The sequence below is a fragment of the Podarcis liolepis genome (assembly GCF_965112155.1).
Source record: "Podarcis liolepis genome assembly, chromosome: 8".
Lineage (NCBI taxonomy): Eukaryota > Metazoa > Chordata > Lepidosauria > Squamata > Lacertidae > Podarcis > Podarcis liolepis.
The window spans coordinates 25,616,602-25,634,102 of NC_139560.1; the positions used below are offsets into that span (position 1 = coordinate 25,616,602).

General features: G+C 45.6%; 1 protein-coding gene and 3 long non-coding RNA genes across 9 annotated transcripts in view; 2 read left to right on the plus strand and 2 right to left on the minus strand.

Moving 5' to 3' along the window:
* The window catches only part of LOC310713428, a 42,316-nt gene extending 40,741 nt beyond the window's left edge, over positions 1-1,575 (plus strand). For all 3 annotated transcript variants that reach the window (XR_014529233.1, XR_014529234.1, XR_014529235.1), the window contains one exon: positions 268-1,575. This is a non-coding gene — a long non-coding RNA (uncharacterized lncRNA). The remainder of the gene's footprint in view (positions 1-267) is intronic.
* A 346-nt stretch (positions 1,576-1,921) lies between these two features.
* On the plus strand, positions 1,922-14,900 carry TP53INP1 (tumor protein p53 inducible nuclear protein 1). Of its 4 annotated transcripts, none has more exons than XM_083517419.1 (4): positions 1,922-2,104; positions 8,131-8,421; positions 9,860-10,295; positions 12,414-14,900. In XM_083517419.1, the coding sequence occupies exons 2-4, from the start codon at positions 8,310-8,312 to the stop codon at positions 12,661-12,663; spliced, it is 798 nt and encodes a 265-aa protein (XP_083373545.1). In that variant the 5' UTR covers positions 1,922-2,104; positions 8,131-8,309; the 3' UTR covers positions 12,664-14,900. The 4 variants fall into 4 exon arrangements, with proteins under 4 accessions (XP_083373545.1, XP_083373546.1, XP_083373547.1 ...); XM_083517420.1 differs by having other exon boundaries at positions 1,966-2,138; XM_083517421.1 differs by lacking the exon at positions 1,922-2,104 and adding an exon at positions 3,357-3,778.
* LOC310713424 lies at positions 8,514-9,883 on the minus strand. The gene is made up of 2 exons (XR_014529228.1): positions 8,961-9,883; positions 8,514-8,648 (listed from the first exon to the last, which is right to left on the minus strand). It is a non-coding gene; the product is annotated as an uncharacterized lncRNA (long non-coding RNA).
* On the minus strand, positions 12,971-16,211 carry LOC310713453. Its single transcript, XR_014529263.1, has 2 exons — positions 15,904-16,211; positions 12,971-15,678 (listed from the first exon to the last, which is right to left on the minus strand). It is a non-coding gene; the product is annotated as an uncharacterized lncRNA (long non-coding RNA).
* Positions 16,212-17,501: the final 1,290 nt, after the last annotated feature.

A 17,501-nucleotide genomic window follows, 5' to 3' on the forward strand; every position in this document is an offset into this window, starting at 1 on the left:
TGGGATGTGGTACTTAGTGCTACAGAGAGAACCCACTTTTTAATTTTTTTAAAAAACACAGTCTTATGTGGTTTCAAAAGTGATTGGAAAATGCATCAAAAACTGTGGGATGAACAAAAGGATATGTAAACACCATGAAAGCAAATCAGGAAACTAATTTTAGAAAGATTGCCCTTAACTTTCCACTTTTTTATAAAAGAGGAAGCAAAAACCTATATTGAGTGTCCTTATATAACCCCTTTCTTGCTTTCTCTTTCTTCCCTGCAGACTTTGGCTGCAAAGCACAATAATTTTCTCCTGCCCAAGTTGCCATTTGCTTTCTTGTCAACTAGACTTCTGCGGACGTTCCTTGGTGGACTCTACTTACACAGTAATATTTCTCTACATTTAAACAAAAAACAAAAAAACCTACTGCATCAAAATAACATGTATCAATCAGTATTATTTTATTTTCTCATCACATCTGCAAGTTGTTGCATCACAAATATAGCTCTCCTACCCAATCGTATTCCCCATCTTCAAATCGCCTCCTTTTAATTCTGAATATACTTCAAGGCAATTTTCCCTTCTCTCCCTACCCCCCCCCAAACACTTTAACCTTCACCTTCTCTGCAAATCACAAACAGAACTACAAGGCTCCTGTTCCACACCAGTTAGAGCCCTGAAAAGGAGTATTCCTGCTAGAGGAGTTGGAAATACACTGCAACCTATTACTGCAGGTCCCCACTTTTATATACTAGCATACACTTGAGAGGGAGTTATTGTTTTACAAAAAGCTTGCCATTTAGGCCAGCAGAGTCCCAGTGTGAGAAACTTGGTTGGCATGAACCAAAGTGAAAGACCTTGTCACAGCTGAACCCAAACCAGAACAAAACAGACATGAATAAGTTTCATTCCTTGGCCACAACCCTCTTGGGTTATAGAGAGCTTTCAAATACTAACAGTGTTATCCCTGTGGGAGTGAGATGGTGGGCCACACCAGCCAGTGTACACATTTAGGACACATGCACGAAGGAAATGCAGGCTTTTGATTTAGCACTACAGAGCTCTTTTCACAAGGGTTTGCCAAGAGATTCAGGGCCAGCCTTAGCTGACAGTTCTGGGGGGTCTCATTAATGGGCACCCAAATAACTCCTACTCCATTATTTTTAACCACTGGATTTTCAGCCCCTGGCATCAAAACACTGTGGTATTGCTGCAAGTGGCTTATAGAAAAACATACTTAACATCAGGCCCTGAATAATTAGGATGCATGGGTGTAAGTGTGTGTGCCCAATCCTTCAAGACCTTGCTCACTTCCAAACTGAGCATGCCCCTAGCATGCCCTCTCTCTCTTGGTCAAGACAGCTGGAAAAATTGTGTGGAGACACTTGCGTGCAGGGGACTTTCCAAAGTGGTCTGGCACTTTGGTCAGAATGACGTCTCCTCGGCTCCCTTCATGTTCCCCCGTCACCAGGGTGGGAACTGGGTATTCTTCTGAGGACAAGAGGGTAGCAATAAACGAGGGCTGTGCATTTCCAGGCTCTTTCCCTGCACCTTGCCCAACTTCTCTTGTATTTTTCCACTTGGGCCATGCCTCTCCTTCCCCCCACCCCTCTCCACATTTGGTTCCGCGCACCCCTTCTCCTCCTCTTCCTTCCCCAGCTCTCCTATTCTCTGCTTCTCCTTCTCCCTGCCTTCCTTTTGTTGCCCGGGCTCGCTATCCCGGACGCTGCAGGCCGCCTCGTCTGGCTCCGCAGCTCGCAGAGCCGCGTCACGTGCGTTAGTGACAGCCTGTCCCGGCGCGTCCCGGAGCACCGCGGGGCTCCCAATTGGTGCAGGAGCGGCTGTGCGGCCCTCCCCCTTTCCCTTCCTTCGCGCGCCCCCTGCTAGCAGCGCGCCGCGGGGTGGGAACGTCGAGGCAAAAGAGGCGGGCGGGGCGGGGCGAGGGGGCGGGCGCTGCCGATCAGCTGTTCGCCGGATTCTATAACAACAAAAGGCTCTGCGGGGAGCGCAGACTGGCCGGTGCAACAGGGCTCGGGGCGCCCGCAGGAGCAGCTTCCCCGCCATCTACCTCACTCCGCCGCCGTCCAGGCTCCGGATTTGCCCGGCTGCTTTGCGGACGGTGAGTGAAGGGCTGCGGGCGTCCTTTGTACTGGGTGCGTGTGGGTGTTTTTTGGCCACAAGTGACCTTAGGCGCGATATTCTTGGCGTTGGGTGCGCGTTCCGTTTGGATGCAGCGGGGGGGGGGGAGGGAGAGAAAAGGAAATCTGGTCTATTTTAAGAACTGGGCAAGGGGGATTCCCACCATCTCCTCCGCCTATAAAGTTTAGTATATTTATATATCTGGCTGCTGAGCAGAATCGCTTACCCACTGGCCCTTTCCTGCGTTCCGCTTTCTGGGAAGGGTCCGTCTCGTCCCTCTGCAAAGTATGCAGAGATGCGGGGAGGGGGGCGAATAACACCGGAGTTCATGCAGGGAGAACTAACTCTCAAAGTCTTCTCTTCTCTTCCTTCCCCCCCCCCCGGCTCTACTTCCTTAAAGGTAAATTACTGCGCGATCCTCCTCCCAGCTTTGTCCGTCGCTCGGCAGCGCCTTCCGACTGGGCTGCTCACAAACCACTTGTGGCGTAGTTTTGCCAGCCAGCCTCGCAGCCAGCGAAGCCGCTTCCCTGGAAGCGAGCCCTGCAAAATTCAGTTGTTCCTACTTCCTGGTTAATGAAACTGCTGCGGGTTTCATCTGAGGCTGAGATCGTTAAAAAAAACAGAAAAGAAAAAGCGTCTTATAGCTTGTCCTCTCGAGTACCTTAAGGGGTGTTTTCGTTTGGTGATGGTGGTGGGGTTGTTTTATTAAAATTCGCGGAATTAACTCTTATTTTCGTGAGATCTAGTAGTGCAGCCCATAGCCCGTTAAATATAAATTAGTAGTTAAAAAAAATACACTATCCCTAACATACTAACTTGAAAGGAGAGCCCCACTGATTTCGGTGCGACTTTATATTTCAAATACTGTAAACTGCTCCTGTGAGTGCTCAGTGCCAAGTGATTTTATCCCGATGCGAGCTCGCATAGGATCGCATCCTTCAACCTTACTATCGTCAGATCTGTAGGATCGGGGCTCGGGATCCCCTTTTCAATATCAATTGCGGGCGGGCGCGTGGATCCCGGCAGCGTTCCGCGCGCGATCCTGCGGAATAATAATCCGGCGCGGACAAACTTTATGTACCCGCGGAGAAGGGCGCGAGCGTTTGCCCGCCTGCCCTGCGCGCTCCGTCTCCGGAGCGGAGTTTCAAACTGCTGGCGAGAGAGGCGCAGGGTGGAGTCCGGCGCCCATCTGGGCGGGCGGAGAGCAGGGGACCTCCCTTTTCCCCCTAAAGGGCGGGGGTGAAGGTCGTCCTGCGGCCAGGGCCGCGGGGCGTGGACAGAGAGCTCTCCGGCCTTGGAGATGTCCTTTCCAAGCCAACTGCCCAGGCAGTGCAGCCGATCCACGCGCCTTGTGGATGCCCTCCGCTTCCTCTCCCCGCTTTCTACCCGGCCTTGCGGTTGGAGCAACCCCCCCTCCCTTTTGTCTCTGTCCTTGCCCGCCCCCTGGAGAGGGAGTGGGGGGACTGAGGCCGAGGAGGAGCTGGGGTTGCCTGATCCGCCCAAGGGGGCTGGAAAGGGATCGGGTTGCTTTCCCCCCGCCTCCCGCGTATCCTGTTTTGTTGACAGTGCCGAGAGACCGCCCTTCCCTTGGTGTAAGGCTTCCGTCTCTTCCCGTCGGGGCGGATCTTGGACTCCGAAGTTGAGTCGGGTTCAGGTGTGTGACTAACCTCGCCGGAGCAGCCAAGCGGCGCCGCCCGGGGAAGAGGCAACTTGCGCGATCAAAACAAACCAGGAACTGGTGACTCACGGCCGCCAAGGGCGGGGAGAGGGGGGCAATCCGGGTCGGCACCCCGAGGCGTGATTCCTGCCGAGGCCCCATCCTGAAGCCCAATATACATGAACAGACAAGAGCAAGCTATGAGCTCTGGTAAACACGCACAATCCCCCCCCAGGGGTGCCAACTTAAATAAAATATTGGGGAGGCAGGTAAGCCCTGCCCTATATAATTGATCACAAGATGTGGCTCGCACACACCATTTGAATGACAGTGCCTATCAACTTGGGGGGCCCTGACCCCCTCAAATATTTTATGGGGCCCCCGAAGGGACCTCAGCTCCTAGGAGGTGGTTCCTATGAAACACACACATGGATAAGCAGTTGTGTAAGTCACTCTTTATGTAACTACAGTTAGGAAGTTGCCTTTGGCAGTGTTTCCCAAATTTTACGCACACACACTACCATAGATCACTTGAAAACTGGCAGACCACTCAAGATTTCTCTGCCTGTAGTAATTGTGATGTGTCGTGCTAGACTTATTATTCTTAATTGCAGTTTAATTGCTTTGTATGGTATTACGATTTACAGAATTCAGATTGCAATGCAATAAAATGTAAAAGCAGCAATAAAAATCAATACAGTATGGGCACAACCACAGATCCACACTGTGGACAACCTGGATGAAGCTCTGGTTCATTGACCGCAGTTTGAGACCCCTGCCCATTGGTCCACCCAGTGTCTGCACTGATTGGCAGCAGCTCCCCAGGGTTTTTAGATGGAGACCTTTCCCAGCTTTACCTGGAGATGCCACCAGAACAAAGCTGGGACCTTCTGCTTTTGCATGCAGCTGCTGATCACAGACTTCATGGCTCCTCCCAATTGAGTATAGTGGGCATTCTGCTGTGCAACTTTCCAATAGGAGTTCCTGATGCTTTGTGGGGCAAGGAAGTTAGTTGTTTCCCCCCCCCCCCCTGTGTGTTTTAAAGTTTCACAAGTATTTATTTTTCCACAGAAGGCTCTAGTCTTTGGCAAACTGTTCTGGACTTGCATTTGTTTTGCTTTGCAAGAACATTTCACATTTGATGCAACCTCCGAGCATTTGTCTGATGCAACCTCTGAGCATTCTGATAGGCTTCCGAGGGCTTTTGGAGATGGTTTTGGGTGGGTGGGTGGAGAATGATTGCTTTTCAGCTCTTACGGTAGGCAGTTTCAAACTTCTAAGTTCTCTTTAAGACTTTTGCCCACCCATATAGTGGAATGTGGTAGCAGAATTCTTCCATGGTAAAATTAACAATACCACTTCAAACTGCACACAGGGCAGGAATCGTTTTTTTTTAATCCTTCACTATGTTTATTGTAAATATCCTTTGATTTGCAGTCCATTCTTCATGGCCATCTTTTTCCTGTCTTTCAACATATCTGTGTCTCCCCTTAATTGGTGTCTGTTTCTGTCTCAGTGGTAACAAAAAACAATGCAAATGCAAATACAAATACAGTACAGTACTTTTTTTAAAAAAAAAAAAGATGGCACCCTCTAATGGCAGCCTGATATATCACAGTCTCTTCTGTTAACTTCATTCTCTTCTATATGTCGATCAGACCAAAATTGTGCTGATTGGATTAGAGGGAGCCAGCCATTGTTCAAGCTTTTGCAACCTGTTTTCAGTTTTCATGGAGCTGCCTTTGAAAGCAGTGAAAATCAACAAGAAGAGAAGTCCTGAATGGTGCAGAAAAATATTTTATCAAATGATTTACCTGTTGGCTGCTGCCTGCTGCACAGCTTTGAATGAGCTCGGCTTTGCAATGAGGTCTTTGCAATGACGCATCTCACTGCCTTGAGAGTGGTATCATTTTGGCAGTAGGCACAGATATACCTCTTTGCCCAGTCTTTGGTGGAGGGTTGAGGTGTACTGCACATCTGAATTAATGTTGCGGCTGCATATTTGGTTTTATGCTGTTTTAATAGTACTGTTTCATTTTTATTTAGAATGTGCATATTTCTGCCCTGGGCCTATCGGGTGAAGGGCAAACAATGCTTTACACTAAATAATCCACTCAAGACAATGCCCCCTCCCTGAGAGACCCTGGAGAATCTGCCAGCCTGAGCACAGGCCTGATGGGTGATCTGAATCTGCCCACTCATGTCTGAGAATCTCTCGACAAGGCTTTTGCTTTTGGACAATGGGGTGGCTGCAGAGTTAAAAACTGAAGGGCTTATGGGGAAAAGGTGGAGGAGTTAACTGGGTGTTCTGTTGGTACCTTTTAATCTATTGTTCTCCTGCCAAAAAAAGTCACTCTAGCCCATGGGTAGGCAAACTAAGGCCTAGGGGGCCAGTCTGGCCCAATCACCTTCTAAATCCGGCCCGCGGATGGTCCAGGAATCCACAAGTTTTTACACGAGTCGAATGTGTCCTTTTATTTAAAATGCATCTCTGGGTTATTTGTGAGGCCTGCCTGGTGCATAGGAATTCGTTCATTCTTTTTTTCAAAATCTAGTCCGGCCCCCCACAAGGTCTGAGGGACAGTGGACCGGCCCCTGCTGAAAAAGTTTGCCGACCCCTGCTCCAGCCTGTGACTTTGGGGAGAAGTAGATTTAAGCAAGGGGTAGTGAGAAGAGGCGCAAGTATCATTTAAGGTAGATCTGGGGGGAAATTCCAGGCAGCTTACCCAAATGCCTAGAACATGGGGGGTGATTCTCTTCTCTTCTCTCCCCCCGCACCGGGTGCATCAAGGTGTATCTGAGAAAGAATTCCTAAGTAGCAAAAGCCCTGAAGAAAAAGAGCCCCAAGCACTGGAGCTATGAAAATTAATATAGGGAATCGGATAATGCTGTGTACAGGACGGTGCGGATTGGGAAATATTGGGGTGGCTTAAGAGGGTAGGGATCAGACCTCCTTAGAGAAGCCTGTCCTGGACTTTGTCCCATTGCTCTGCTTTCTACCAGTCTTTGTGTGTGTTTCTTACTTGGTTTTCCCTCAGCATTTTAATACTGCCCATTTACAGTAAGTTTGGGAAACATAGATCAGGTCTACTGAGATTATGTAAACTGTATAATGTGCTATTACTTTCACGTTATCTGGCTGCCGCATGTCCTCAAACAAGAACTCTCTCAGTATCTCAATATCATTAGCATTAAGACAATTTCCATAAGCTAGTGAGACTCCCTACCTGTGCAACTGGAATCTCGCTGCAGAATGCTATCCTGATAAGTGAAGGGGGGGGGAATGCTACTTTTAACTTAAAACCCGCGCTTCTGAGCCCCCTGCTGGAAGCAGTGATATTGCTGATCTTTGAAACTGTGAATGTGGTACTATAGAACTGATGGACTTTCATTTCTGTAAAGCTTATCCCTAGAACACTTAATAAGAGATGAGAAGGAGGCTGATAAGTTTGTCCTTGCAGCTGAGTTGAAACATCTCAGAAGAAAATATTTGGATTAAGAACCAGGAGTTTCAGAACACTGGCTGTTCTTTAGATACAACCTTAAGCCCTAGCGCTTCCAGGAAACTAACTACTGTTGGAGACTAGAGAGAAGGAAAGCATTCTAATTTGGTGATAGAGACATGATTTATGCAGAATGTCCTGGGTTCAAATCCTGACACCTCCAGGCAGGACTGGGAAGGGGGGGAACCTATGGAGCAATGGGGATGGCAAGCACAATATGATGGTTCAGTGGGCAGAGCTGATTACCCTGTGAGTCTGGTTTCACCTATATGGGCAAGTATAAAGATGAGAGAGATGAGGAATCTTAATTGCCCTGCAATTATCTCAGATTTTCTATAGTGGTATTGTTTTCTCTTTTTTAAAAAATGGAACTACAGTGGTACCTCGGGTTAAGTACTTAATTCATTCCAGAGGTCCGTACTTAACCTGAAACTGTTCTTAACCTGAAGCACCACTTTAGCTAATGGGGCCTCCTTCTGCTGCCGCCGCAGCATGAATTCTGTTCTCATCCTGAAGCAAAGTTCTTAACCTGAAGCACTATTTCTGGGTTAGTGGAGTCTGTAACCTGAAGCGTATGTAACCCGAGGTACCACTGTAATGCTTTTGAAAAGCCACTGGTTGTTTTGTACTTGAAGACACCATTGGAACCAGCTCCCCTCTATAGAAATTTGAAACTGCCCTTTTATTGTGCCATTGAATCTACTTGATAATGGTGCCTGCAGCTCCAAGTGGCTCAGTGACAAATATGGGTCGCTGCCATGTAATGTGTGGAATAACCCCTGAACAGTATATGTTTTCTGTGTGTGCATGTAGCATTAAGACTTTTTCTTCTTCTCTTTTTTGCAGGATTTTGTAGCAACCGTTTACAAAGAAAGCCATGCCTCCCCGTGTTCTGTGCCTAAGCAGATAAAAGTATTTGTGCACTTTAATCTTCTACCTGCGCCCTTGGCTAGTACATTGTGAACCTGTACCTTAACTCTTGCATACGAAGACGTTCCAGCCAGAGTCTTGTTATTGCCTTAGTAATGTTCCAGAGGCTGAATAATATGTTCGTGGGAGAAATCAATAATTTGCCCAGGCAAGAGCCAGAGTTCAGCGAGAAAGAAGAGGAGGAGTGGATTCTGGTGGATTTTATCGGTAAGATCTCCGTTTCACTATAATTTCTGCATCAGGAAGCAAGTTTTATTTTCTGTTTACAAAGGTTTTTTTTTTTTTAATTGCAGGGAATATTTCATGTTAAACATGAAATTGTGTACGGGGGAAAAAGGAATAAAAAACAGCTTGTTCAAGCTGGTAAAGTATCTTGCCCCCATCACAGGGCATTTTCCTGGGCCAAGTTCTATACTGCCAACAAATTTCCACAACTCAGTACAGTGGTGCCCCGCAAGACGAATGCCTTGCAAGACGGAAAACTCGCTAGACGAAAGAGTTTTCCGTTTTGGAGGTGCTTCGCAAAACGAATTTCCTATGGGCTTGCTTCGCAAGATGACAATGTCTTGTGAGTTCCTGCGGGTTTCCCCCCCCCCTTTTCTAAGCCGCTAAGCCGCTTATCAGCTGATCCGATCAGCAGATAAGCCGCTAATAGCGCTAATCCGTCAATGGGCTTGCTTCGCAAGACAAAAAAACAGCTAGACGAAGAGAATCACAGAACGGATTCTTTTCGTCTTGCGAGGCACCACTGTAATTATAAATGGTTGATCTCTCCTCTCTTCCCCCTTCCCTTGCCCCAACTTTGTTCAACTATTGTAGACTGTAAGCCACCCCCCACCCTCTGGAAGGATTTGTGGGTTGGTTCAGATGCTTACCTTGGCGTAAAACGGCTGATGACCAGTTGACATGCTATCACCAACATGCAGGTCCTTTTGGACCCAGAAGAAGAGCATGGTGGGTGTAACAGGGCAATGCATGCTTATGCATTGGGGCTGGGATTGGAACCCCCACGCAAAATCCTTATCCTTATCCCTATAGAGGAGGAGTGGGCATTTATGCCCTGCTCTACCATGGAAGGAGAATCATCATCCCATGTAAAGATCTGAACAGATTTTGTCATTCCTGTATTTTTACACTGCCTATTGCGCTAGTGCCCCTATTCTTGTGCTAGCAAGAATTAGTGGGATTTTGCCCCCATGAATGTTCACGCCATCCCCAAATCTGCTCCAGAGGTTGGGGAAAACCCCAGGACACATTTAGGGGGCATGTGGGGGGGGGGAGAATATTCCATAGTACTACTAAAAAAAAAATGCACTGGCAACAATAATCATAGGTGAATACAACCGATTATTTCATTTATTAGACACTTGTTACCTAAAAGGTCTTCCAAGCATCCATTAGCGGTATAAAATTGTGGATATTTTGTTCCTTGCAAACTAAGACTGGGGAACCTATGGCTCTCTGGATGTTCTTGAATTCCAACTCTCAGATGCGGCCAGAACGGCCAATGCTGCTTGCAGAGTTGTAGTCCAACAATATCTTGAGGGGGGGACATATTCTTTGCACCTACTGTAAACCATCTGAACTCTGGCTGCGTCAATCAACCTCGCCCATCTATCTCAATGGCTGTTGTAACTCCCAATAGACACCTGTACTAACTTCTCAATGATTGAAGAGGAGGAGGAGGTGGAGGAGGAGGAGGAGGAAGAAGAAGAAGAAGATATCCATAAAGCATCGCCTGTGGACAATTCACCCGTCTGCTCTTGTCTGCCTCCTTCCTTGGAATGTTTGGCTGATGCCAGTGAATCTTGCTTTATCCAGTTTGACTCGTGCCCCATGGAGGAGAGCTGGTTCATTACGCCACCTCCGTGTTTCACTGCGGGTGGCCTGACCGCTCTCAAAGTGGAAACCAGCCCCTTGGAGAACCTTCTGATTGAGCATCCCAGCATGTCTGTATATGCAGTTCATAATACCCGCCACAGCCTCAACAAGACGAGCTGTGGTGGTGATGAGGAGGAGGAGGAAGAAGAAGAAGAAGAGGAGGAGGAGGAGACAGAGCCTCGTGATGTAAGCAATCCTAGGTAAGATATTTGCTCCTTGATTTGTACAGAACATCAAATAATGTTCACTAGGGAGAAAATATTCCTTTAAAATTAGCACATTTTGGAATACAGTCAACTTCATCAGACGTATGAAATGTTATCCTCCGTGGTGGGGTGAGCCCAAGACACCTAGCAAAACTCCCTGTGTGCAAAAGAAGCTTTTCAAACATGTGCAGAACACCCCATACATCATCCCATGACTAATCTCCTTAGTATGCTCCATTTTCCTTCTCTTATTTCTCTTCCCCTCACTCCCCAATTCTTCCCACTGGTACATTTCTACTATTTCTCTGTATTTGTGACACTACTCCCTCCCCAACCAAATTTCCCATTTGGTATATGCCCATCCTCTCCCCCCGTGATTTTTTTATCCTTGGTACATGCAAGGATTTTCCTCTCTTCTCCTTATGGTACACCCTCCTTCCTACTCGCCCCCCGTCATGAATGCTTCTACTACAATGTTCTGATGTAATGGAATGAACCCCATTTCTTCTCCTGCCTTCCTCTCCTTAACTTGGTCTACCTTTCACAGACACATATACACAATGCATGTCCCCCTCTCTTTAACAAGCACACTCAGACCACACATCCCTCCCTTCCAGACCATATATGCATACATAAATTCTTCCATCCATCCATCCATCTATCCATCCTTTTGCAGGCACACACACAAAATACTTCTTCCCATCTATCTCAAGAGCACATCTTCACACAATGGAGTCCACCATCAAATGCATTCAGGCCACATGCATCCAGCACCAGCCCAAAGGGGGTTCACGTACATTGAGCTCAATAGCGAACATTAATCTGTGCAAGCCCTTTGCCTAAAGCAGAAACAGGGTACAGGGTCCTCCATATATTGTAGGATTTCATCTCCCATCCACCCTAGGGAGCTGCTTGCACTAGTAAATCTTTTGGATGGGCAAAATACGGACTGCAAGAATAAGGATCTAATCAGTTTTCTTCTATTAGCAGCTCGTTAATTTTTACAAGATGCTGGAAATATTTGGGAAATTCCACTTTAGAATATTGGTAGGATAGAACCGTGAACTGGACCCTATCTGAATAGTTAATCCAAAGTTCATGTGTTTACATAAAGGCATAACAAAAAAGATATTTAACATGGTGTGATTTTATTAAATGCAGTGGTACCTCGGGTTAAATACTTAATTCTTCCGGAGGTCCATTCTTAACTTGAAACTGTTCTTATCCCAAATCACCACTTTAGCTAATGGGGCCTCCTGCTGCCGCCGCGCCACCGGAGCACAATTTCTGTTCTCATCCTGAAGCAAAGTTTTAAACCTGAGGTACTATTTCTGGGTTAGCGGAGTCTGTAACCTGAAGTGTATGTAACCTGAAGTGTCTGTAACCCGAGGTACACTGTATATCATAGAAGCAACAAAGGCTTCAGTAATTCCAGCAGCAACAGACCACCTCACACTTAAGTATTTCCCACTTCATTTGCTGAATACTGCCAAAAATATAAACAAGATTCGTTTAACTGTATTCTTTTATGTACAGTACTAGGATAGGATAGGATAGGATAGGATAGGATAGGATAGGATAGGATATTGGAAGGGTGTATTTGTTTTAAACATTTTGTAATGCCAATCCACCATCACAACTTTTCTTCTAAAAATCTCCTGCCCTCCTTGACCATTGGCTATGCAGGCTGCGATAGATGAGAGATGTCATCCAGCAACCTCTGAAGGGGGCTCCATGTTAGGTCCCCTGGGCCTTTTCATTTGCCTCTCCCTGTGGACCCAATCCATAGCACCTTCCCGAGGAGAGAAGGCAAAGGCATATGTAGAGGTCTCTTCTCCTTGCTCTCAGGTGCAGCAGCCGGGCCAGAGATCAGCAGAGACCACCCTCCGAGAGACACACACTGGGGCATGACAGCTGCCCAGCCATGCCCACCCTTGATGCTGCCCCTAAACAGGATTCTTAAACCCACAGGACCAGATCTTTACCACATGACAAAGAGCTATCTTTGTGCCAACCACAAGCACACACTGACTTGTGTCAATGTCACCAGAGCGTCTTGACATGCAGACCATCAGTGGTTGTGCCATAACCTCTCTCTCCTTTGAATTCTAGATCAGAAGCCCAAAGCGAAAGGGGTCAACACATCCGATGCTATTTTGCAGCAATCACTGCTCACTCAACCTTTCTCGAACAGACCAAGAGTTTTCGTCCTTCCCAGTGGATAAAAGAACACAACAAAAGACAATATCTGAACAGAAACTGCCTCCGTCGCCAAAACCTCACCAGGGATTGCTACTCTCGGCAACTCAAGAACAACGGATTGTTTGTTCACCAGCCTTGCCAGCGTCAGTATAATTACTGAGGGCATCTTGCGTAGTTGTTTTTTCCTCCTTCAAAAAAATATTATCGGTTGACTTGCTGTTTGTATTTTTCATGTGTAGGCAATGAAGGCGAGATCAATCTTAGGCTGAGCAACAGTTATTTCTACACAATCACTAAGTGTTACATTTAGGTTGTAAACCACATTGTTGTAGCCGTGTGCGCCTCACAGAATGACTTTACTACATTTTATTCATGGCTCGGAAACATATCAGTACAATAGTGTTTGTGTGACTGGGGGTTTGCTCTTTTCGTTTTTGTACATGACTTTCTAGAAACTTTTTATGACGGACGGATGGGTGGATGGGTGGGTTTGTTTTTATATTGGCCTTTTTAACCAAGGCAGAGCAGGCGACACATCACTTTGTAGTCCAAATGCAGTTACAGAACTACTCAGGGTCAGCCATACACTTGCAACAATCTGTGTATACTGTATATCCTCTTAACCTAATGGGCGTGGCTAACCTTTGACCTGCCAGATGTTGCTGGGCCACACCTCCCATCATTCTTGGCTGTTGACCAACCTCGCTGGGACTGATGGGAGTTGCAGGTTAGCAACTTCTGGAGGGCCACAGGTCCCCCACCCTTGATGTTAACATTTGAACACGATTATTAAAATGTGATAGACTGTATGGTGTTGAACTCTGAATGACGAGCGAATTGTCTATGGGGCAGGAGAAGAATCTTGTGTGACCTGACTTCCTCCCATCAACTTCTGCTTAACCTCCATTGCGCAGTGTGGTTTAGCCGGCTTCCTCCACAGAGCAGAGCCTGAAGCAGGCATGCAAGTGAGGGTCATTGTGGTATGTTGGACCTTCTAGACCCAAAAGACAGTGACAAACATTTCCAGTGTCTCAGGCTATAAAATATAAGTATAGAGACAGATGATCACTTGACCAATACTCGCCTTCACTTGAAATACTACCAGCTTAACTAATATATTTTTAACGAGTTAAAAAACAGCAACCATTCTATTATAAAGTGGTTTAATTTGACCAGTTAGTCCAAATAACTTAGAAGTTTTAAGAAATATGTGGTGGTAGTCTTCATCTGTCTACAAATTAATATTTTGGGTCTAATGCTTGACATCTGGAGTTCCTCAGAGCCATTTTTCTGTTTACTTCCATACTAGGATATCCTGAATTTCAGCCAGTTGTTCATTTTTTTAAGTTACACAATGTTTTACCTTATTTCAGTGGTTACCCTATACTGTTAAGCTTCTATTGGTTTCATGGACAAACACCACAGATATATTTATAAACTCAGGAACGCTTCAGTGTTTGACTGTGGTCCTAGGTACACTTGTTTAGAGGTTTGCCTAACTGAAATAAAGTATTAGCAAATAGCTCTGTGTAGGTTCTTAGCTTTGATCTTTTGTCTCCAGAAACCATTCTCCTTCCTGTTTATAGGAATATTAAAATGAAGATTACCTTGCCCACCTTATTTGTGTATGTTAGCAAACGTTTGAAGTTAGGCTTTCTAGTTGAGATATACAAATATTCCTTACCATTATTTTACTGGATAACTTTCTAGTGATGGAAGCTTATCTTTTTTTGAGGTAGACACACAAGCTTGTTGCACAAATATATGTGCTTTTTGGTTCTTAATATTGGAAATAATACAGTTGGGAAAGGAATGATTGCATTACATCATTATGTTTGACTCTTAATTGTCTTGCATATTTATGTTACTAGTTCTATAATGTGCCTGGAAGTCTTGGACTGTTAGAATTTTTTTGCTTTTCTAATGCTATGTGTTTTGTGAGTAGGTATGACTTTTTATATAGTTGTGGTTTTTTTTTAAAAAAATGTATTAACTTGTAAAAGTGGGGGCCTTGTGCTGTACTGAATGGTGATTCAATAACTTTGCTTAAACTGTTTTTTCATATGTATTGTAAACAAAACTGTGCCTTTTTAAGTGACTTGTATACAGCAGACTTGAACTTGAAGACTAAAAAAAGGGATATTTCTGTTGGGATAAATACTGTACACCAGTCTATGCATTACCAATGGCAGCTTCTTTCTAGAGACATTTCTGTTTTGTCCTTGTAGCAGTTCTTTAGCTATTCAAGGTTCTAGCACCCTGATTCTACAATATACAGTAATATCTCAATGTAGCTTGTGCTTGAGTAGTTACTGCAAATCTGTTTCCTGTGCAGAAAATGAGACAGAGATACGCTATTATGGTACTTATTAAACATAACCCCTTTGGAAATGGTTATTGCAGTATAGCAGGTGCATACTTCAGCTGGTTCTGTATACCATTTAGTTTTGTGATGGGAACCTGTTGCCTTTCTGAAGTTGCTGAACTGTAACTCCCATTATACCTGACCATTGCCCATATCTGCTGGGATTGATGTCCAACAAGCAGCTCAACGGCAACAAGTTGTCTATAGACTTCAATGTGTTTATATATTTCCCCCATGTTCCATCACATCTATAGGATCTGGCTTATACGGGGCGGGGGGCATTGTTTTCCCATTTAATTCCATATTAAGTTACATTTTCCATTTATATTAATTGCATTCCTTTTGTTTCTTGATGGTTATTCTTGTTTCTTTTTCTGCATTGATTTCAATGGGAGATCCATCCAATCTTCGGCAGACTGCAACCTTTTGGTGATCCCCACTTAAATGGCATAGGATTTGCCTTTGTTCATATATACAAACAATATCAGACCTGCACATTTCAGATAGTTTAGACAGGGGTCAGCAAACTTTTTCAGCAGGGGGCCGGTCCACTGTCCCTCAGACCTTGTGGTGGGCCGGACTATATTTTTTGGGGGAGGGGGAGAATGAATTCCTATGCCCCACAAATAACCCAGAGATGCATTTTAAATAAAAGGACTCATTCTACTCATGTAAAAACACGCTGATTCCCGGACCATCCACGGGCCGGATTTAGAAGGCAGTTGGGCCAGATCTGGCCCCCGGGCCTTAGTTTGCCTACCCATGGCTTAAACTGTGCTAGCAGCTTCTGATGGGGTTGTACAGTGGTACCTCGGGTTAAGTACTTAATTCATTCCAGAGGTCCGTTCTTAACCTGAAACTGTTCTTAACCTGAAGCACCACTTTAGCTAATGGGGCCTGCTGCTGCTGCGCCGCCGCTGCACAATTTCTGTTCTCATCCTAAAGCAAAGTTCTTAGCCTGAAGCACTATTTCTGGGTTAGCGGAGTCTGTAACCTGAAGCGTATGTAATCTGAGGTACCACTGTAATTCAAAACATCTAAAGCACATCAGGGTGGCCAAGGCTAGATGAGGAACCAGCCAATTTTTAAAAGCGCCCAGTACAGACATAGCATAAGGGTTATCAACATACAAGGTAGAGCTTTACAGTCTGTCTTACTTGATTTCACACGCGCTCTATGCCCCAGAGAGATGCACATATACATCACATTTCAGGCTATGTAGCCAGTACAAAGCACCTTGAAAATGAATGGGCAGTGGGGAAGCCCTAGGTCAGGCATCCTCAAACTCTGTCCTCCAGATGTTTTGGGATGACAACTCCCATCATCCCTAGCTAACAAGACCAGTAGTCATAGAATCATAGAGTTGGAAGAGACCACAAGGGCCATCGAGTCCAACCCCCTGCCAAGCAGGAAACACCATCAGAGCACTCCTGACATATGGTTGTCAAGCCTCTGCTTAAAGACCTCCAAAGAAGGAGACTCCACCACACTCCTTGGCAGCAAATTCCACTGTCGAACAGCTCTTACTGTCAGGAAGTTCTTCCTAATGTGTAGGTGGAATCTTCTTTCTTGTAGTTTGGATCCATTACTCCGTGTCCGCTTCTCTGGAGCAGCAGAAAACAACCTTGGGGGATGATGGGAATGATAGTCCAAAAACACCTGGAGGGCCGAGTTTGGGGATGCTTGCCCTAAATGGATTTCACACACCCATTTCCACACTTTGCAATTTGTTTTCTTCCCTTTCCGTTTTCATTATAAAAATGAAGAGAGCTCATTTATTTCACTGTGAAAATCAATGCACATCTCTACAGAGTGTGCCACCGCAAGTTAGTGACTGCACAAACCCACAGGATTGGGAGGGGAGAGAAATCCTTACACCTAATAAGCCAGATGAGATGAGGGTTTCCAGCAGAGCCAGCCTTTGGCTGGATATTTTTGTACTCTGCATGGAGATACTTCTACCCCATTACCTGCTGTCTGTTTTGACTGAAGCTTGCAAGCAAGAACATTCCCTTAATAGTGCCAGCTACATGGCGTAGCGCTCCTGCAGGTGGTCTGCCCCCTCACATTGAGAACTTGCTTCCTTTGAAAACTCATAAACATGTAAGCATTATTCCACCAGTCATTTTGCAAGGGCTTCATCTGTAAGACTGGCTTCAAGTGGTTTGGTTCTTATATAAAACCAGACATTACCTTAGCATGCATCTTGGAACAATGAAACCTTAGTCATGCACCTGATGTTCAGCAAGGAGAGTGCTTGTCTAATTTCAGGTGGTGGAGAGTACCACAAGCTTGGGCCCACAACCCTGAGTACATTGATTTATTTTTTAATGCCAACTGAATTGATGGCATTAAAAATGTATTAATGAAGTTTATATCATGCCAAACTGACATTCTGAGATAGGAACAGGAGAGGAGCCCTGCTGAATCAGATCACAGGCCCATCTAGTTCAGCTGCTCCTTTCCCACAATAGCCAGCTAGATGCACCTGGGAAGTCCACCAGGACATGGAAGGCAAGACACCTCTTCTGATTTTGCTCTGCAGCATCTTGTATTTAGAGGCATGCTGCATTTGAATATTTGCATACTCTGTTCCTGTAAATGGGCGTGGGGGGGAGGGATGGTGTTGTAGA

Excerpts from the sequence above, each read along its gene's own strand:
- TP53INP1 (XM_083517419.1), top strand. The coding sequence starts at position 8,310 with ATGTTCCAGAGGCTGAATAATATGTTCGTGGGAGAAATCAATAATTTG. Across the intron at positions 8,422-9,859 it reads GATTCTGGTGGATTTTATCG|ACACCTGTACTAACTTCTCA; the intron begins GTAAGATCTCCG and ends AACTCCCAATAG. Across the intron at positions 10,296-12,413 it reads CGTGATGTAAGCAATCCTAG|ATCAGAAGCCCAAAGCGAAA; the intron begins GTAAGATATTTG and ends TTTGAATTCTAG.